At 34.6% G+C, this 22,234-nt stretch overlaps 1 protein-coding gene across 1 annotated transcript in view; it reads left to right on the forward strand.

Moving 5' to 3' along the window:
- The window catches only part of RB1 (RB transcriptional corepressor 1), a 175,399-nt gene that overhangs the window by 39,680 nt on the left and 113,485 nt on the right, over positions 1 to 22,234 (forward strand). Inside the window, exons 7-12 of the mRNA XM_027771835.1 lie at positions 292 to 411; positions 6,997 to 7,035; positions 8,318 to 8,385; positions 12,754 to 12,864; positions 15,359 to 15,501; positions 18,180 to 18,257. Of these exons, the coding sequence (XP_027627636.1) occupies positions 292 to 411; positions 6,997 to 7,035; positions 8,318 to 8,385; positions 12,754 to 12,864; positions 15,359 to 15,501; positions 18,180 to 18,257 (559 nt within the window). The remainder of the gene's footprint in view (positions 1 to 291; positions 412 to 6,996; positions 7,036 to 8,317; positions 8,386 to 12,753; positions 12,865 to 15,358; positions 15,502 to 18,179; positions 18,258 to 22,234) is intronic.

Genomic DNA, 22,234 nt, shown 5'->3' on the forward strand with positions numbered 1-22,234 from the left:
GAGAGGAGAATGGAGGAGAAGGGATTGCGGCGTGACCATCCCCCCTGGGGGGTGATTTCTCGCTTTCTGTCTCTATGTCTCTCTCTGTCTGTCTGGCGAGCGCACGCGCCCTATAGTGAAAAAAAACCCTCTCAAAAAAAAAAAAAAAAAACCAAAAAAGCAAAAATAAATAAATAAATAAATGGATAAAGTTAAATAAAATAATTCTAAATAAGAAGAAATGTCTATGCTTTGAAAATGAAATAAATTTTGAAATTTACTGACTCATCTTTTCCTCTCTTTCCTTTGTAGTGTCTATAAATTCTTTGACTTACTAAAAGAAATTGATACGAGTACCAAAGTTGATAATGCTATGTCAAGATTGTTGAAGAAGTATAATGTATTATGTGCACTCTACAGCAAGCTAGAAAGGTAAACTTTTTATTATTTTTTCACGTCACTGTTCATAGTTAGAATCCATCTGGGAACTACTAGATATTTAGTGATGTTATTAAATATAATGCCCTAGGCTTGTTCTGTTTTCTTAGTTATCCAGTCATAATGCATAACGCTTCCTCTAAAGTGAACTATTCTCTATTCTTTTATATGTCTTATTTCTTTTCACAGACTTTTAGTTCCCATTTTAGCCTTCTCTGATAGAAGACTTCTGAGTAGAATAGTGACCTAAATTTAAACTTCTTCCTTATGGTATTATTTAGTTTAGAAAGAGAAAGCACACTAGCGATTGAACGTGTTTGTGACCTGTATTACCTAGTAATGATTTGTACTCCCAATGGAGGCTTAGAAGACTTTTTACCACTAATGTTCTACTGGGAGTAATGCATACTTAAGTTTTTAATATACTTTTCATCCAAAGTAGGTCTCCACTCCAAGCAGCATAGCCCTTAATGTCATATGCCTGATATTACATTTGCTTTGCATAAGCAAATATGAAAGTTAATGTTTTAACTAAGTTGTATAAAAGGTGAGCAGAAAAAGAGCATGTTCTTAGATATCTTAGGGAGAATGAGGAAGGCGATAGAGATCGAAAGAGGCATGGTCTCAGGATACCTCTTTCTTTCTTTTTTTTTTTTCTTTTCTTTCTTTTTGGTTGGTATGCCATGAACTTTACAGTTGGGATCAAAGATGGGAAAAGTGGAAAAAAAAATGAAAGCTTGCCCAGAGCTTTTGAAGGAGTATCTTTACTTGTTCCTGGGTTTTAGTTGCAATATTGTAGCTTTGGCCATCATTATTATTTTTTTTTTAATTTATTTTGCCCTTTCTTGAAGAGAGCAGAAGCTTTTTGCACCATAAATAGGAAATTTTTTATTATTAAAGAAATCACCTAATTCGTGTAAGAAATGAGAATTATAGAATACTAGAAAACACACAAATATAAATGAAAATTAGGAATTAAACTTACAATCCTGTAATCATTTTTTATATTTTAGAATGTTTCTTCCCATTAGTACTGTTTTACACTGAGTAAATCATACTGAAAATACAATTTTTTTTTGCCTTTAAAAAAAAGGTACCTAATAGTGACTTTCTAAATTATTTTCTGTTCTTTAAACTTGTATATAACCTTTTAATTCCTATCTTGGATCTTATCCTAAAGAATATCCTAAATACAGAAAAACTTTAGAGATTTTTGTCAGAATAATATTTCAACCCCTTAAAAACTGGAAACTTACATATTCATAACTAAAGTTATACAGTAAATAAAGTATTAAAAATATAAAGGTTGATAAGGAATAATAGTGGGAGAAAAGTACTTTTAACATTAAGTAAACAAAGCATGATATACAGTAATTATAACTGCACATAAAGAAAAAATAACAGAATACTAATTCGTAAAATGAAATAATTGGCTTAACCATGCATGTTGTCAATATTTTCCATTTCTAGTTTCATATATAATATATATATATATATATATATATATTCATACTTCAATTGTAAAAAAAGAAAAGAAAAAAATTTTAAAAAGAAATGATTGGACAAAAGTTTACCAAAATATTTACCAAGATTTCATATGAGAAATTTCAGTTTCTAAGGGTATGCTACCTCTAACAAAGTAAGCTAAAACGTCTCTAAGCCAATTTTAAGAAAATTCTGTTCTGTAATCACAATTTAAATGTATCAGGTTATTTCTATACATAGGATTTGGGGGCTGCTTGGTAGAAGAGAGTTGGGGTGCTATTCTGATTTTTGTTTCCCGATACAGTAATCCCGAGAATGTTAAAAAAAAAAAAAAAAAAAAAGCTGTTTTAATCTCTTCTGAACTCTCTCACTCAATAATCAATAGAAATCACTTCCTGGATTCCAAAATATGTGGATATTTCTCCACTAGCAAACAAGCATTCAGTTCCACAGTAGACACCAGTGGGGTGTCCTCTATTTCAGTTCCGTTCTCGCACTATCTACCTGGAGATAGTATCAGATCCCAAGAAAGTGAGGGTTCGGTCCCCAGGACTGCAAGAGCCTCCCCCCAACCTTCTGAATCGAGTCGCAAACCCGATTGTTTAACTTATGCCTCCGACCTACCCGTTATACACACTGGGCGGCCCATGACCCACCCCACCATCATTGGGTTCCATTAATCCGCTATAGAGGTTCGCAGAGCTTAGAGAAACACTTACAGTTACCGGTTTTTATAAAGGATATTTCGAAGGATACAGACGACGAGACGTGTAGGGCTGCGCGTGTGGAATCGGCGTGGCGCGGAGCTTCCATGCGGTCTGTGACCGCGCTACCCTCCAGGACCTCCACGTGTTCGGTTAACCGGAAGTTGGCCACGCAGTCCTTTTGGGTCTTTATGGGGACTTCATTGAATAGGCATGAAATGCTAATAGACTGGGTGGGGAAACACAGCAAGGCCTGTCTGTTCAGATTCTTGGCCCCTCTGTGCGGAATTCCTTTTCGGTATGTAGCAGAACCCCTCTGGAATGAGGAGTCATAAAGGCAGGAGAAGATTAGAGTTTCGAAGACCTGCTTTGGGGCTAGTTTCCATGACCAGCCTTGGGGAGAAAAAGGAGCAGGTGAAAGCAGAGTAGAGGAAGGTCAGACGTCACCTTTATCTCTCAGTTGCTTCTGGAACCAAGAACAAAAGGCTAAAACTTAGGAGCCAGGAACCATGGATGATAAACGCACGTGTGTGTGCATAAATACAATAATATTGTAATGTCTTAACAGGATACGCCCAGGTTTTTTGGTTTGAAATAAAGAATCTGCTTGGATATGTCTTTTTTTTCCCTCTTTACCCTTCACACTCTACTGATTAATTGTATCTGATTCTCTAAGGGGAAATTATAAAAAGAAATTAGAAAGTAGAATAGCCTAGTAGATAATTGCAGACTTTACAGTCTACTTCGTTTAAGGTGTTTACCAACCCCTCATTTTTTAATTTTTTATTTATTAATTTTTTTAGAGATTTTTGCTATAGGGTATGTGCGCTTGCTGGAGAGATAGAGACAAAGAGATAGAAAGTGAGAAATCACCACCCCCCTCCCAGGGTGGCCACGTACCAATCCCTTCTCCTCCTTTTTTCCTCTCAGGATTTTGGGCATGTACACACAGGCACCGGGTGTGAGTTTTAATCTGCTGAGTCTGAGACTTGAACTGTAGTAGACTATGTGGGAGTCTATTGATGTAACCATTACGCCATCTGCTGGTCCCACCACCCCCCTTTTACATAAACAGTAGTGATCAATAAATAAAGGTATTAAGCCAACATTCATTTTTTCAAATGTTCAGATTCATATTATAATTCTATTAAAGTATATATTTATTTTGTGTATATTTTTTGAAGAGTATAAGTTAGTCCAGGAGGATGGGAAGAAGAAAGTTATAAAAAATTGCTTAAATGGTAGAAAATTCAGATGATAAAGAATGTTAAAAACAAACAAACAAAACAACGAGTACAATTATTACATGTTGAGAAGTGCAAGTTTTAAAATATTGTGTGGTTTGTATGGATAATTCTGAAGTGTTGAGACTCTTCATTTCAGATCCCATATTTTCTCATTAAACTCTGATATTTCCAGATTAGTAAATAATGCACAATACCAGAGTTTCTAAAGCATTTTCTGTAAAACAGTAATCTGGCGTGATGTCCTACCTAACAGGAGGACTCTAGTACAGCTGGAGGGAGAAGAGAATGGAGTCTTTTGAGTCAAGCAGATTTGGATTCTTACCTGGGCTCCAACATGCTCTGTGTGATTTTGGACAAATGAGTTATGTAACTTTAGTGCTTAATTTTCTAACACATAAATCAAGTTTATAGTAGTACCTACTTTGTTAGTTTTTTTTTTAATATATAAAATAAGATAATGTATAGACAGTGCCGAGTCTAGTACCTGGCATAAACATAGTTTTCCATGAATGTTAGCTTTTAAAGCAAACAAACAATTATTTTTCCCCCACTTTGTGAAACATTTCATAGCATGCCTCTCCCTTAAAGAGTCACAATGGGACCAGCCCATGGCCTGGTAATTAAGGTGACTGGATCCTGGACCCAGCAGCTTGAAAAAACAAATCAAGTATGTGTGTGTGCATGTGCCCCAAATCCCAGAATGGAGAAATGGAGAAGAGACTGTGGTGAGACCGTGCTCCATGGGGAGGTGGAGTAGGGGTTGGAGGGGGTGAAGAATAGGGGTGGAGGAGTGCTTTCTTGTGCCTGCGCGTGCGCACATGTATTGGTTCTCTCTCCACTGAAAGCCCTTTGGCACATTTTTTTGGGGCATGAATCACAATGTACAATGACAACCCAAGGTTTTTTCAAAGTCCTATAGAACAAACTCTTAAACTTTGTTGAGTTCAGCATTTCCTAAACTTACCATAATACTTAAATATGTTTATTTAACATCAGTTAAAATCTTGTCAAATCTTGTGGAATATACTTTAAAGACCTACACTATTAACTGTTTCATTGCTACTCAATTGACGAAGTACATCAAGCGTTACCTTTTTTTTTGAGAGGTTTTCGCTATAGGGCTCGTGCGCTCGGACAGACAGAGAGAGACATAGAGATAGCAAGTGAGAAATCAACCCCCCAGGGGGAATGGTCACGCCACAATCCCTTCTCCTCCATTCTCCTCTCGAGATCTTGGGCACGCACGCACACGCGCCTGGCGTGAGTTTTAAGCCACCGGGTCCGGGACGCGAACTGCGGTTGACTACGTGGGAGTCCAGTGACATAGCCATTATGCTAACTGCTGGTTCCCCATCAAGTGTTATCTTAAGTGTTAGTATTGAGGTGTTAGTTAGGAACTGGTGATACACAATCTTATGACATAATTATCAAGATTATATTACATTATATTGCTTATTAAAGTAAATGTAATAATGAATGTGATGCTTTACTGTGAAGGATTGTGTTACAGCATGGAAAGTATTACATTGTATATGTTTAATGGTGAGAGGGTAACTATAGGGATGATTTTGATCATGAAAAATCGATAGAAGAAGGCAATGTTGAACTGGCAGGTGGCATGGTGATTAAGACTCTGGATTCCCACATGGTTGACTGTGGTTCAAGACCTGGACCTGGCAGCTTGCTTTCTCTCTTTTCCTCCCTCTCCCTCTCTCTCACCTTCTCTCTCATTCTGTCTTTCAATCTCTTTCGTTTCTCCCTGGTGAGTGTGCATACCCTATAGCAAATTTAACAATAATAATAAAAATAAATAAATAATTCTTAAAGAAAAAAAGAAAAAGATGGCAATGTCTGAATAGTGTTGAAAGGATAAGTCAAAATTGGCCAAGCTAAATGAATGGGAACTGGGACTGAGCATCCTAGACAGGATTAGCATATGTACAAAGCCAAAACAGTAGCAGGATATATTTTGATATTGCTAATGACAGAAAGGCCAGAAGGGATCAGATTGATAGTGAGCTTGAACTTTGCCTTGCAGGGGGTAGAAAGCCATTGAATGATTTTAAACTGAGGAGTAACATAGATTTGACCTTAAAAGATCACTCAAGACTTTGTAAAATGGATTTAGAATTTTTATCGACTAGTCATGTGAGAGAATTTAGAGTATATTTGTCTCTTGGTAGATCAGCTGTTTTTTTTTTTTTTCCTTTTTTCTTTTTCTTATTTGTACCTTTATCTGAAGAAAAATTGGGAAGATTAACTGTGATACCTAAGTCTGTTTATTTCAGGAAAGACCAATATAAATAGATATTACTGTTAGTAAAATACACTTTTCTGATCTGATCTGGGCTTTAACCAGATCTATTAGAATAAGATTCAAGTATTGGGACCACCAGTTGGCATAACGGCTATGTCGCTGGACTCCCATGTAGTCACCTGCAGTTCAAGTCTTGGACCCGGTGGCTTAAACTCATGCCGGGCATGTGTACATGTGTGCATGTATGCCCAAGATCCTGAGAGGAGAATGGAGGAGAAGGGATTGTGGTGTAGCCGTACCCCCTGGGGAGTGATTTCTTGCTTTCTGTCTCTCTGTCTCTGTCCTTTTGGTGAACACACGCACCCTATAGAAAACAAACAAACAAACAAAAAACCTCTCTCAAAAAAAAAGAGAAGATTCAAAAAAAAAAAATCTCAAAAAAAAAAAAAGATTCAAGTATAAATGTATTCTGAGTTACAAATAAACTTGTACTTAGATATTCCAGTGATATAAGATGTTGTAATTGGAAAAATCAACTTCAACTTTGTTTCATAATGCTATACTTTCTTTTTCTTTTTTCAGAGACAGGGTCTCACACTGTCACCTTCCAGCCTCAGCTGGTACTGCAGACACCTACCATTGTATCTGGCCTTCAGATTGGCCAGGAATTGAAACTGTTCCTTCCATGTGGCCTCAGTCTGCAGAGTGGCTGCTTCTTAGCGTGTGCCAGTGTGGCTGGGCCCATTTTTGTTCTTGAAATGTATATGTACTTTAAAAAAAAAGATGAATAAAACATGATTAAGTTACTATGATTTCTAAATCATAAAAAAATTAAAATGTATCTTTTTGAAAGCTATAATGTTAATATAATTTTTTTCTTTTTCAGGACATGTGAACTTATATATTTGACACAGCCCAGCAGTTCGTAAGTAGTTCAGAACGTCATTTTCCACTTTTTAAAAAAATATTTTCTGGGGCTGGCCCCATGGCCTAGTGTTTAAGGGAGTCAGATCTCACATGGCTGAGTGTAGTTTGAATCGTTACCCCAGTGACTTGAGAAAACATACCCAGCCCATGTGCATGCATGTCTAAAACCCCAACAGGATGGAGAAGTAGAGGAGAAGGGATTGTGGTATGACAATACCTCAGTAAGAGGTGCTTATTCCCTTTCCCTCTTGTTGTCTGTTTCTGACAATTTAAAAATAAAGAGATTTTTCTGGAAATCAGACATGTTGATAACATGGGCATTGATTTGATTGCTTTTAGTATGTTTCTTTAAAGTTAAGTCCTATCTAAATCATCTATCTTCTCACAAAGAAAATGGTGTAAAAATATGCCTTGTACGACAAGGGAGAACTAATAAGGTAGAAATGGATTTGATTCATCGTATCACAAACTCTGGGAAAAATGCAAATTCATCAACCAAATCTATATACAGTTAATTATAGACTTTTCATTAACTAAGACTTGGAACATGATTTTTGTATAAGAATGAATACAAAGGCCTATATTAAAATTTCCACATTATTTTAAAAATGTGTAATGTATGCTGTAAAATATACTCATGTAGAGCTCCAGAAGAACACCTGATGTGTGTGTGTCAGGTAGGGGTGTGAGGGATGGGAGGATGAACCAGGTCTGGTCTGAGGAGCAAGGATGGTGTGGGATAGTCCTAGACTGGCATGAGAAAATGAATCAATTGTACATAAGAGAGTTTTGTCCCCTTCAAGTAGTATTATTGAAGATGATTGATAGAAAGGGAAATTGTTTATTAATTAATATGTATCTGTTATCCAACAAGTGAATGTGGAAAGCTTGCCAAGGCAAAGTGTTAAATTGGCAAACTAGAATCACCCAGATCATTACTTTTCTGTTTACAATGTTGATTTAAATTAGAAAACTATAAAGAACAAAAAAGTATCAAGGTCATTTGAAACAGAGTACATTATAGTACTATGCCCTTTATATATTTTTAGATTAGAATTGAGATGTCTTTACAAAATGTATACGTGGTTAAATACAACATCTCGATAAAAACACTAAGTGAATTGTGGCAAATTAAGTTCATGTGTATACTGTGCATTTAAAATAGATTATATTCTATGTGCATTTACCCCAGTTTTATAATTTAAACAAGCAAAGACACCCAAAAGATATGGTTAGAAAACGTTCTGTAGTTATTTTTCTGTTTTCTATTTATTTACTAGGATATCTACTGAAATAAATCCTGTGTTGGTACTAAAAATTTCTTGGATCACATTTTTACTAGCAAAAGGTAAACTTACTATGTTTATAATAAATGCAAATGTTTCAAATAAAATAATTGATTGACATTTTTTGGACTAAGCGCTCCTTCTTATTTAAGTCATGCCGTCCCCACCCCTCCATTCTTTTATAATTGTTAGCAAGTTCTTGTAATTTTGGTACTGGAAACAACTTTGAAAATATCTCATTTTATTTCTGTTTCTTTTTTTCTTAAAGAATTATTTATTTTTAATTTAATTTTATTTGTTATTATTATTATTTTTTAAATTTGACCAGAGAGAAAGAGAAGGGGAAAGCCCTCAGGTCTGGGACTTGAAAACTGTGGGCCAGGTGGGAGTCGAGCATCTTAACCACCACACCACTTGCTGGCCCTCACTTCTATTTCTAATATGAGGGGGACTTCAAAAGTTCATAGAATGCTAGAAATAAAGTACAGGTTTATTTTGGTTTAAACTTTTTTGAGGGCTGGCAGGAGGCATGGTGGCTAAGGTCATTGGACTCCCACATGGTCCACCGAAGTTTGAGTCCTGAACCTTACGGCTTGCTTTCTCACTTTCCCACTCTTTCTTGTTTGCTCTGTCCCTCTCTGGTCAAACTAGAAAATAAATTAATAGGTAAATAAAGTTAAATAAAAAATAATTCTTTGAAAAAAATTTTTTTAAATCCTTGCATAGTTCTCTCATAATGAACTTTTTGGAGACCCCCTCCTAGCCTCTCTTTCCTTCTTGCCCTTCTGTTTTTAAGAATAATGTAACTGTTTCTAAAAAATTATGTGCTCATGATAAATAATTCAAACAATATAGCAAAGAGCATAAAAATCTTATCCAAAATTCACCTACAAAAAATTATAGTGAAAATTATGTGATTGTTGTTCCAGAAATATCTTTATATATACATTCTGATTTTTACAAATGTAGGTAGATAAGCACATTTGCAAACAATTTTCTAAAAATGGAAGTATCCTATAGTGCTACATTTAAAATATGAATATTAATTTCACAGAAGAGAAATAAAAGAAGTGGAAGGAATTGCTTAAGTATTTTGTCACTTTCAGTGGTATTTTTTTTCTTAAAATATTTTTCTAAGATTATAAAAAGGCATTGAGAAAACATTTTTAAATTCATTGTATTTAATTTTGTGTTTTAATTTAAAGACATATACATTAATATGTGTCGAAAAAGAATATTAGTGGTTTCATTCTTTCTCCTCTCTCCCTACTTTCAGAGTAGTTCAATCTATTGTTATCATTTTATTATCAAAATTTTTAACATTTAGATTCTGTTCTGTATTTATAATTACTACACTTATTTAGACTCAGTTCTGTGTGTAATTGGAGTCTAAGCTTATCGTAACTCTTGTGTCATTGCTTCTTCATTTCTGAGTTCTTTGTCTTGATTTATCCTTAGCTAGATGGATTTGTACCATTCAAGGACTTTTAAAAATAGACCTTTGGTAGTATATTCCTGTGTTTGACATGCTTTTTAAACTTGTCCTTACCCTTTAAACTTGAAGACCTTGACTGTTTCCTGTTCTTGGGCCATGTTTTGTTTCCCTTAGAACACTATTTTCCAGTATTTTTCTTGCTGTTGAGATATCTGAGGTTAGCTTAATTTCCCCTTCTCATTTGTTTCTGAACTTGAAGAGTTCTTTCTTTTTCTCTTTAATTTGAGCCTCAATATTTTAACCAAGATATTTCCTGATTTTATCATTCTATATTAGGTTTTCTCAGAACACCCTATTCCTTTTTCAACTATCTTTTCTGCACTTCATTTCAAAGAAATCTTTCTTTAAAAGAATTATTTTATTTAACTTTATATTTATGTATATTTGACCAGAGAAGGACAGAAAGAGAGAGAGAAAGTGAGGAAGAAAGCTGCCAGTTCTGAACTTGAACCGTGGTCAGTCAGCGCCCTTAACCACCAAGCCACCTGCCAGTCCCTCAAAGAAATCTTAACATACTATATTTAAAAATATTTCCCTATTTAATTACGCTTTTCTGTTGTTATTTCCTAGTTGTTTCAGGAATATTTGACTATATATAGTATGTCGGAATGGTTCTGCCCTCCATACCTTCTCTGTTGTTCTTCTGATCTTTTGTCTGTTTCTTATGTATCGGCTGTTTTATTTCAGGCCTTTCTTCTATTTTGAGCTAAACTGTTTTTGCAGTGGTACTATTTTTTCCTCACTTTTTCTTATCTCATCCAGCTCTTTGTTTTTCTATCATTTGAGTTAATTCAATTCTCAGTGCAAGTATTCATAGGGTATTTTCTTCTTTTAGATTCTCTTTCAGATTGGGTTCTGCCTTTTATTCTTCCTCCCATTCTCATGTTGTCCCCTCCCTTCCTCTTCTCTCCTTTCTGCCGTAATATGTTTGGATAATTGTATTACACTTTTGTAAGCATATGTTACTTGCCCCCTCATTTTGCTGGGACATTACGTGGATAACCCTGACTTGATGTTCTGTTTTCTCTGATGTAGTACGAGTGCACCTCCCTTTGCTCACTTTGAACTTTCTCCATGATTTATTTGCATTTCCCAAAGAGATAAAATATGAGAACAGGCATTTTTATTAGTCTCTTTTAGTCAGAAGATAAGGGAGAAACTGGAGTCCGTCTGAATTCATGCGAGCCTTTGTTGTTCTGAGGTTTTTTTTAGAATGAACTCTGTGGCAGAGCACTTCCAGCGGCAGTTAGATCTTGGACAGAACTGTGTTGGAATCAGATTGTTCTCAATTCAGCGCAGCATGCTGGAGCTTCTGTGTTAGCCAAAAAGTTAGCAGTATTGGTTTACTTCCTCTGTTTTACCCTTCTCTCATCAACAGATTATACTTTGTCCATGTCAGAAGAGGAAAACATAAGAATATAATCTGAGTATTTCTCAAATTCGATACTACCTTTCTTTAAAAAAATAATTCTTTAATTTTATTCATTATCATTATTTAATTAATTAATTAATTAATTAATTTATTTATTTGAGGTTAACCAAAGAGAGACAGAGAGAGAGAAGGAAAGTGAGAAAGCAAACTGGGACTCGAACCACAGTCAACCAGGTCAGAGTCCAGCCACTGTAACCACCACACCACCTGCCGGCCCCATTAACTCTTTTTTTCTAAAAGGCCCAGTACATGAGCCACAATGGGCCATGTGGGAGTCCAACATCTTTAACTACCATACCACATGCTGGTCCCAGTGTTAACTCTTATTTTTTCAAAAAGAATTATTTTTCTTCTTCTTATTATTATTAATATTAATTTGACCAGACACAGAGAAAGAGAAAGGAAAAGTGAGAAAGCAACCTACCTGGTCCAGGCCTTGAACTGCGGTCATCCATGTGGGAGTCCAGCAACTTAACCACACACTACCTGCTGCCCCCATGCCCCCCCCAGTATTAAGTCTTAATAGATACATTTTTCCCTTTCATTTTAGAGTAGAGGGAATCTACCATCTGACTCTATTAATTTTACCAAGTCCTTTCCTTGATATCATGACTTTCCTCTCTGGTATTTTAAAATCACTTATTTCTGAGTACATTACAAATATATTTTTGCACTGTATCTATGGGTCTCGATAACCTGTATGTTACAAGATTGCCTGTTTTCTCACACAAGTTTTATACCTTTATTACTTGTTGAAATTACTACTGGGTTAGGAGTCAGACTCAGAAGACAGGAAGAGAATTGAATTAAACTTCTTTTTAAAAAATGCATAACAGAGCTATAAGCAAATAGTATCTTTATTCAATCATGATTGGTATATTTTGTGGCTACACTATTTGTTTTCTCAGTTGCCTATTAATTATATGCATTTATTTTCTCATAGCCCTTTAGTTGCATATTTATTGTATGACCTTTTAGAATTTTATGCTAGATAAGTGTTTTATAGATGACCTTACAATTAAATATTAATTTTGTTATTTTTTAATGGCTTTGGTTATTGTAATATTTTGGAAGTGAATTAAAATGGAAAATACATGAGGTTTTATAAATAATAAGAATTAAAGAGTATCATGTATCATATTTCAGAATTATTTTCAGAATAATGAATTCTATAGCTATTATCTAAATTTGAAATCAGTTTAAAAAGCAAAATGATTTTAGACATAAGGAATGAATTTTTATAATCACATTTAACTGTAAAATTCTCATGTTAGGCTTATACTTTGTTTATAATTTATATAACTTCAAATATTTTGTTTATATTTTTATGTATATTTAAACCTGACTTCTTTTGGAAATTAAAAAAATCTCTATCATGCCTCTAGTGATTGTCAAATGCATGAGTATATGAATACACTTACACCCACAGTTTTCTCTGACTTAAACAAAGATCTCCCCCAAGCTTTCACTTTTGAAAATAAAAATCTTTATATTCATTTTCAGGGGAGGTATTACAAATGGAAGATGATCTAGTAATCTCATTTCAGTTGATGTTGTGTGTCCTTGACTATTATATCAAACTTTCACCTCCTGCATTGCTCAAAGAACCATATAGTAAGTATTTTAAATAATTTATGCCCTTTCTACTCAGTCATTCACCAGTTGTTTATTGAAAGTCTAGTGGTACCAAACCTGGTTCTAAAGCTGAGAATGATTTTTAAAAAAATCAGACCTGTCTCTGCCCTGAATATAAGTTTCAGAAGGAAAGATAAAACAGGTAAACACATAATTAGAGTATATGGTAGCAAGTGTTCTGTTAAAAAAGACAGCAAATGCTATGGGAGTTCAGGAGACAAGGAAGTTTTCTCAGCTGCGGAAGACTAAAGAATACCAAATAAAAGAGGTAGTATTTCAAATGAGTGTTGAAGGGTCTTTAGGATTAGAGGCATGCCTATCAAAGAAGTTGGGGGAGGACATTCCCGGTAAAGAAAAGCAAAATGCAAGCCAGAAGTAAGAGTGAAATGACATGGGACAGATGAGCCCACTCTACAGTAACTGCTTACCTAAGTGCCTATTAGTATTGGATGTGACATTGTTTTTATGTGTGAGCTTTACATTGATACTATTTTGGTGGGTGATAAAATGAGAAGTTCATTTAAATAAAAATAATTATTGCTAACATAATTAAAGATGAGTATATTCCTCTTAGACTAAGAATTGCTTCCTTTGTTAGCCTCAAGAGAAGGATTTCAAAATCACTTATTATACTAGAGAAAAAAATTAACTTGACTAAGTCTGAACAGATTTCTTGGTCCTGAAATAATGAAAGTATTAACAATAATACTAAAAATAATAGACAACGGGGCAAAATATGGAAGTCTAAAGTTTTTATTGAAGTGGCTGTAAAGTTAAAACCTTATTAGTCTTTGTGAACAATAACTTTGTGAAAATGAAGTCTGGAGCCAAATTTTGAAAATGCGTTAAACATGATTTGGCAAAGACAGAAATCTTTGTTAGCAAACACCACATGTAAAGCAGAGGGAGAAATTTTAAAAATATATATAGAAAACTATACACGTATTTAAAATTTTCCCCAACCTTTAAACATTTCCTTTATAGTCCTTTTCTTCACTTTTTTCCCCCAATATTATAATTTTAATAAGTTGATATAGTAATGTTACTCTAGGTTGAGTCTTTGTTCTTTTAGATAATTAAAATCCACATGTAATTCTTTAACTATTATGTTAAAGAGAACCCAGAATGAGGTATTGAATTGCCTGAGTTTAGTAAACTTTTAACTAATTCCTGTTATGGAGAATTTCAGATTAATGTAAGAGTAGACAGTAGTATGTGGGGTATTCAAAAAGTTCATGGACAATATGTATTATGAACACACCGTGCATGGATTTCATACTACTTTTTGTACCAAAATAAACTTGTACTTTAATTTTCTACAAGCATCTTGAAATCCCCTTATATAATAAGCTGCCATGTACTCACACCAAGCTTCAAGAGATAACTTATGGCCAATTTGTAGCCCCATCTCCTGCTCAATTCTCCCAGCTATATCCTTTTGAAACACATTGTTGTACACTGCTTAATCCTTGTATTTCAGTCTGTATCTGTAAAAGGCAGACTTTCAAAAATGCATAATTACAGTTCCATTATCACACCTAAAACTCAACTAACAGTGATTCCTTTATATCACCAAATATGTAGTACATGTTCAGATTTTCAATGATCTTATAAATGTAATTCAAAACAAAGTTTATAGGTTAACTGAATCAGAATCTAAGCAAGTTCTATACTTTGTGATTGGTTGATATGCTTTTAAACTTTTTTTGAAGGTTTTCCGTCCCTTTCTTGTCCCCCTGCCAAGATTTATTTATTAAATAATCAGATTGGTTTTCCTGTTGAGTTTTCTACACTCATATTTTTGATGATTTATTCGATGGTATAATTTAACATATTCTGAATCTGCCTGTTTCTTGTAAGTTGTTGGTTGGGTCTAGAGGCAACAAATACTTTTTATGCTTAATCATCTGTTATCTTTTAATAGTTGAACCTGTATTCCGTTTGAATTGGGAATACTTAAAATAATCCAGGGTTTTTAAAAATCAGTTTATCATCATATGTAAATCATTCTATTTACATACTTTTCTTTTAAAAGCATCATAGTTTACTAAAACTTTTATAATTTTTATACTATACTAGAAATTAAATACATAAGTATTTGCTCATTTTTAAGATTTTAAAATGGAAAACTTTTTTTCCTTTTGCAGACTGAGTGGGATACACTTAGAATTAGTTTAGAAGTTAACTATTTCTCTGACTTCTTTGTATTTATTTATGGGACTGTAGGTATTTTACAGTTCCTTTTGGGAGTAAAGAAGAATAGGGATAAAAAAAACTAGTATAAATGTATAATAATATATAGTAGATATTCAATATATAGATGAAATTGTTACCCTTCTAACGAAACCTAACAAGTAAAAATATTGGAATGTTGCCAGGATTATATCTGACCTAGTGAGTTATAATTAAAATATTTAATTATTTTATAGGATGGAATGTGCAATTGTTCTTGTCTACTTTCTGATTTTTACAGGAACAGCTGTGATACCCATTAATGGTTCACCTCGAACACCGAGACGAGGTCAGAACAGGAGTGCGCGGATAGCAAAACAACTAGAAAATGATACAAGAATTATTGAAGTTCTCTGCAAAGAACATGAATGTAATATAGATGAGGTAATTTAACATCATAATTTCTTTAAAACAGTCAATGGAGACTTAGATTTAACTTTTTACTGACAGGATATACTTCTTTTGTGATGAGCCTGCTTTTTGTAATTAGTGCTAACTCTTTTGTGGTGGTGTAATATTTATAAAAGAAAATATTTTTCACATTCAGTTTCTTTTTTTTTTTTTTTTTTAGAGATTTTTGCTATAGGGTGCATGTGCTCACCCGAGAGACAGAAAGCAATAAATCACCCCCCAGAGGAAATGGCTGTGCTGCAATCCCTTCTCCTCCATTCTCTTCTTGGGATTTTGGGCATGCATGCACATGTGCCAAGCATGAGTTGTTTAAGCTGCTTGGTCCAGGACTCAAACAGTGGTTTACTACATGGGAGTCAAGCAACATAACTATTATGCCATCTGTTGGTCCCGACGTTTAGTTACTTTGATTTTAGGGAGTAGCTCCTTTACTTTGAAATCACTGAAATAGCTATCATAAAGACAACTGTTTTCAAGTGTATTTGTTCTTTGGTTCTTCTGAAGTTACTTAATGCTATTCACTATCCTTCCAAGAAAACCCTAATGTTTTGTTTTAGTGCTGAGTGATACCAACAACATTAAATTTATGTCTGGCCTTCTATAATTACTTTCTTCCTAAAAATTAGGCCAAATGTTAATGACTTACAGAGAATACACAGGAAACCCGAGTTACTTATTCACAATCTAGAATGCTGGGTTTAGAAGGAATTTCATAAGTAATGTACTCAGCCTCCTTTTAGTAATGGGTAAACAAGCTTCCAGAAACTAATAGGTCATACTAACAATGTCTTCACTAAACTTTGAGATATCTAGTTCTAGTGCTCTTTCCATTCTACCATGCTATTATTCTCATTGTTTGTTATATTGTCCAAAATTCACTACTCCCAGACAGTACTATGAAATGTAGCAGCTTTGAAATTTCTCTGTCAGCTCTGGGAAACAATGGAGGTATGGTCCTCAAATCTTGTTTAAGTATTAGGATGATTTATAAGATATCTGACTTTTATGTGGCTCTTGGTCTTCTCATCAAAGATAGATAAATACATAGAACAATTGATCAACCTTATATATACACACATATATATACACACACATATATACACATATATACACACACACACACACACACATATATATATATATATATATATATACACACACACATATATATATTATTTTTATAGAACCACAAATTATCTTTGCAAAATAAGATGAAAAATGTTGTTAAAATGTATTTTTTACTCCAGTTGGTTGATTATTCACAAAATAATGAATAGCAGTAAATTCAATTTTCCTGTTTTTGGTTATTAATTCTCTGGATTTCAGAACTACTTGTAAAATTTCATTTTTAAGATAAGTAATAGGCGAGCGCACACGCCCTATAGCAAAAACCTCTCCAAAAAAAAAAAAGATAAGTAATAAATCATTTTAAATTTTCATTTTAAATAATTCTTAGAATTAAAAAATGTTTAAAGAATTATTTATTTATTATTAATATTTTAAAATTTGACCAGAGAGAGAGAAGGAGTGGAAGTGAGAAAGCAAGCCACCAAGTCCAGTACTCAACCATGGTCAGCCATGGTTAAGTGCCTTTACCACCACGCCACCTGCCAGCCCTAGAATTGAAAATTTTTATAGTTATAATTTTTAAAGTATAATCAATTAAAACCGTTGGTGGTATTTAAATTGATTGACATGATTCCTACAACATTCAAATTATAAAATTATTGGTTAGTCATACTAATTGGTTAATTAGTACTATCCACCTTATAAATATTCTAATTAATTTGAAATTAATTAGAAAATAAAACTAATACATATTTTAGAAACAATTCTTTCAGCTTATTTGTGAAGTGGAAGGTAGGAACTGAAATGATTTCCATCTTAATAAATGTAGACTCAAGTTTGGAAAAGGAAATTAAATAAAGAAAAGCAAGTTGTTTAACATTCTATAACACATTGAGAATGTAGAATAACCAAGACTATAACTCCAGGTGGTCTGACTACATTTTTTTAAAAAAGTCCAGGTTAACCACAGGGAACTGTATAAAACAACATATAATCCCATGGAATATTTTTATTTGGTTTTGAAATGCATTATTGGGTATTAATTTTATATATAAAATTATTTTCTTAAATTTAGCCTTAAAAATTGATGTACTATTTCCTAAGTAGTTATCAGATGACCTGTGTGTAAGGTACTCAGAATTATGCTTCGGAGAGCAAAAAGAGGCAGTGTAGAAAAATGAAAAGAACCTTGGTTTTTGATGGCCAACAGATTGGATTTCAGTTTAAATCCTGCCACTTTGTAGCCATGCAACTTGGTTCAAGTTACTTAATTTTTTTTTTTTTTTGAGTGTCCTGTCTTTTTATCATTTGTTAACTGTGGAATATTGAATGGACTTTGTTCCCATAAATCTCATTTCATTAACAGTTCCCCTCTTACCTCCATTTTAAGACCCCAAATCTTTCTCATATTAAATAGTAAATAATCAGTTTAATTATTTGAGAAGATAATGAATAGTAGTAGCACTCTAGCTTGACTGTATGCCATTGATCAAATATCAGTACCTTCTAGTGTTAGTAGTGACAGAGATCATGTTTTGTTTCGTTTAAAATTTTAATGACTATTTTTAAATTTTCTTTTTCAGGTGAAAAATGTTTACTTCAAAAATTTTATACCTTTTATGAATTCTCTTGGAATTGTAGCTTCTAGTGGACTTCCAGAGGTAATCTGAAAGAAATGTTAATTAAAAAATTAATATATTTTAAAACTTAGAGGAGGGAGGTATAGTAGTCTAAATTTCTATTTTATTTATTTATTTATTTTTTAGAGAGATCTTTACTATAGGGTTCAAGTACTCACTGGAAAGACAGAGAAAGAAAATGAGAAACCACCCTCTGGGGGAGATGGCCTCACCATAGTACCTTCATTTTCCTCTCAGGATTTTGGGTATGCGTGCACATGCACCCAGTGTGAGTTTCAAGCCACCAGGTATGGGACTTGAACCATGGTCATCCATGTGGGAGCCCAGCACCTTAACCAATATGCCACCTGCTGGCCCTAAATTTCAATTTTTAAAGTTTATTGTTTTTTCCATGAGCAAGAGAGAAAGAGCGAGAGAGATAGGATTCCTAATAGAGTCCTGATGCTGTGATCCAGCCCTAGCCTTAGTCAGCAAATAGATGCTCAGTATATTCAGGGAGGTCTCCTTGGATGCAAACCAGGAACTTTTCCATGAGGGTAGGTCTTAAAGAGCTTTGTTTTACCTTTGTGCTACTGCCTAGCCCCTAAATTTCTTAAAATTGATTTATTGTGTATTAAATTTTTTCTCGCAGAAGAAAAGGAGTAAGTAGAATTGTGATAAAACCAACTTTTGTAGTAATAGTAATTTAAAAAAACTTTTTTTTTTTGAGAGGTTTTCGCTATAGGACGTGTGCGCTCGCCAGACAGACAGAGAGAGACATAGAGACAGAAAGCGAGAAATCATCCCCCAGGGGGGATGGTCACGCTGCAATCCCTTCTCCTCCATTCTCTTGGGATCTTGGGCACGCACGCACACGCACCCGGCATGAGTTTTAAGCCACCGGGTCCGGGACACGAACCACGGTCGACTACATGGGAGTTCAGCGACATAGCCATTACGTTAACTGCTGGTTCCCTGTAATAGTAATTAAAAAAAAAAACCATTACGCTAACTGCTGGTTCCCTGTAATAGTAATTTTAAAAAACCTTTATAATTTGTGTTCAGACATACAAATAAGTATCATTTTTCAGTTTATATTAGAAATTGGTTTATACAGGGACCAGCAGTTGGCGTAATGGCTATATCACTGGATTCCCATGTAGTCGACCGCAGTTTGAGTCTTGTACACGGTGGCTTAAACTCACGCCAGGCGCGTGTACATGAGTGCCCAAGATCCCAAGAAGAGAATGGAGGAGAAGGGATTGTGGCATGGCCATTCCCCCTGCGGGGTGATTTCTTGCTTTCTGTCTCTCTGTCTTTCTTGCGAGCGCATGCACCCTATAGCAAAAACCTCTCCAGAAAAAAAAAAGAACTTGGTTTATACAGGAAATTTTCAAATATTAAAGTGTAGGCTTTTTTTTTTTTTTTTTTTTAAAGATTTTTGCTATAGGATGCATGCGCTCACTGGAGAGTCAGAAAGAGAAAAATCACCCTCTGGGTGGATGGCCATCCTGCAATCCCTTCTTCATTTTCCTCATGGAATCTTGGGTGCACACGCACACCTGATGTGAGTTTTAAGCTGCCAGATCCAGTACTTGAACTGCAGTTGACTGTATGGGAATCCAGTGGCATAGCCATTAGACATCTGGTGGACCTCTAAAGTGTAGACTTTCAAATTTACAAATATTAAATGTCTAAATGTAACTAAATGTAACAGATTTGGCTTTAATTTGCCTTGGTATGGATCCTTAAGCCTTGGATCCATTGTCAATGCTATTGGTATTGTTGATGTTACTGTATTATGGAATGTCTCTTTGAATTTTTTTTTTAAGGTTTTGCCACAGGGCATGTGCACTCGTTGGAGAGAGACAGAGAGAGGCAAAGTGAGAAATCACTCCTCAGAGGGATGGTCTTGCCACAGTTCCTTCTCCTCCACACTCTTCTCAGGATTTTAGGCATGCACACAAATGTGCCTGGTGTGATTTTTTAAGCCTTCAGGTCTGGAAATTGAATAGTGTAGCCTGCCATGAGGGACCCAGTGTCTTAACCACCACACACCTGCTGGCCCCTCTTTTGAATATTTTTAAAAGTTAGTTCAGGTCCAGCAGATGGCATGAAGGTTGAGGCACTAGATCCATCTTGGCTGGCTGTGCAATTCATGTCCTGGACCTGGAGGCCTGAAAATCATGCTGAGCACATGTGTATGCAAAGCCCAGAATCCTAAGAGGAGCCTGGAGTAGAAGGGATTGCAGTGTGGCTATCCCCCGCTGGAGTGGGTGGCTTCTCCCCCCCCCCCCCCCATGTCTCGGGCGAGCGTACATTCTAAAGCAAAACACCAAAACCAAACTAGCTAGTTGAAGCTAAATTTTGTGTACATTGCTATGATTGTATTATACATATGTTTTACCTTAGTGGTATACCATCTGTCTATCTGTTCTTTTTCACATTTTGCCACAAATGTTTTTTCAGTTAAAATAGAACAATTAAGAACTTTGGATGGGAAAATGAAATAAGTAGAGAGAAGAATGCTTTGATAAATGATAGAAGACAAGTAGTCAGTGATAACAGTGTTTTAGAAGCACCTAGCCCAAAAGACATGAAATCAGATAGCTAGATTGCTGATATGTGACCTGAATTTGTAGTGAGTTCTTGAATTAATTTACTTAACAAACATTTATTGAATACTAAATACATGCCAGGCATTGTACTAGATGTGTGGATGCAGGTTTTACTCTCAGTCACTGTCCTTTTGCTAGTAGTTGAAGAGGCAGACACACCAGTAGAATGGATAGAAATCTACAAGTGTCTAATGGAAGTACACACAGGGTTCTGTGATATCCGAGACAAGCTGCCTAATTCAAGCAGAGAGAGGTGTTTTGGAAAATCGTTTGGAAGTGATGTAATTTCTGAGCTAAGTAAGTTTTATGAGAGATGGCATTTTGAGGAGTTGAACATTGCTATAGGATGCATGCGCTCACTGGAGAGTCAGAAAGAGAAAAATCACCCTCTGAGTGGATGGCCATTTTCTCCAGTATTTCACATATAACAGCCAATAAATAGATGATTGATAATTAGTAATAATTAGTAGGTGAGGAGCAAGGATTAAACTTAAGCATGAATGATGATTGTGCATAATTTTGTTATGCAAACAAAAGTTTACATTCAATTGAGATTCTTCCTGTTTTCTTAGAATGCAATTTTAGTTCTCTGCGGTTGGAAACATTTTAGTTTTAAAGGTTTTAGCAGAAGGCATGCCAATAGTTGTTTATTGAGCATTGATTTTTAAATTAAGATTAGAAAATTATGATAAAGTTATAGATTCTAACAATCGAAAAAATATGTAAGATTGGGACTAAATCATATAGTACATTAATTGGGCTAATTAACTGAGCTAATTCTCTTGCCCAAGATACTTAACTGAACCGAGATCTAGTGTACTAAAGGTTTAGAAAAGATTGGCTGATATATAATCAGGATTTGCTATAATGTTTTTTTAGTATATGTTCTGCCAAAGTGAGTATGCTACTTAAAAAAACAATACTTTGTTTTATATTGATAAACAGAATACAATCTTAAAAGTAAAGGATATATGGGGGAAAAAGTAAGGGATATATGGAATGTTTGAAGAATTATGACATTTAACTGGTTGTAATAATAGTTATTTTTAATATAAGTATTTTTTGTGGCAATGGTAATTCTGTCTACCTAAAATTATAATAAATGAGGTGCATACTTAAAATAGGCTTAAGAAGCCAGCTCACTGCCCGGTGGTTAAGATGGCCATATCCCACAGGTTTGAGACTTGGCTTGAAAAAAATGCTGGGTGCATGTGCAATGAGTGCTTCAATACTGCAAAAGGGAGAAACCGATGAGAAGGGATTGCAGCATGACTGTCCCCCAGGGGGGTGATGTTTTGCTCTCTTTTTCCTCACTGTACAAATCCTCTGACAATTTTTTAAAAAATAGGCTTAGAATTTAAGTTGAAAAATTTTGTAGTTTTATGTGCATTACTCCCCCCC

The sequence above is a fragment of the Tupaia chinensis genome, unplaced genomic scaffold (genome assembly GCF_000334495.1).
Source record: "Tupaia chinensis unplaced genomic scaffold, TupChi_1.0 Scaffold000037_17, whole genome shotgun sequence".
Lineage (NCBI taxonomy): Eukaryota > Metazoa > Chordata > Mammalia > Scandentia > Tupaiidae > Tupaia > Tupaia belangeri.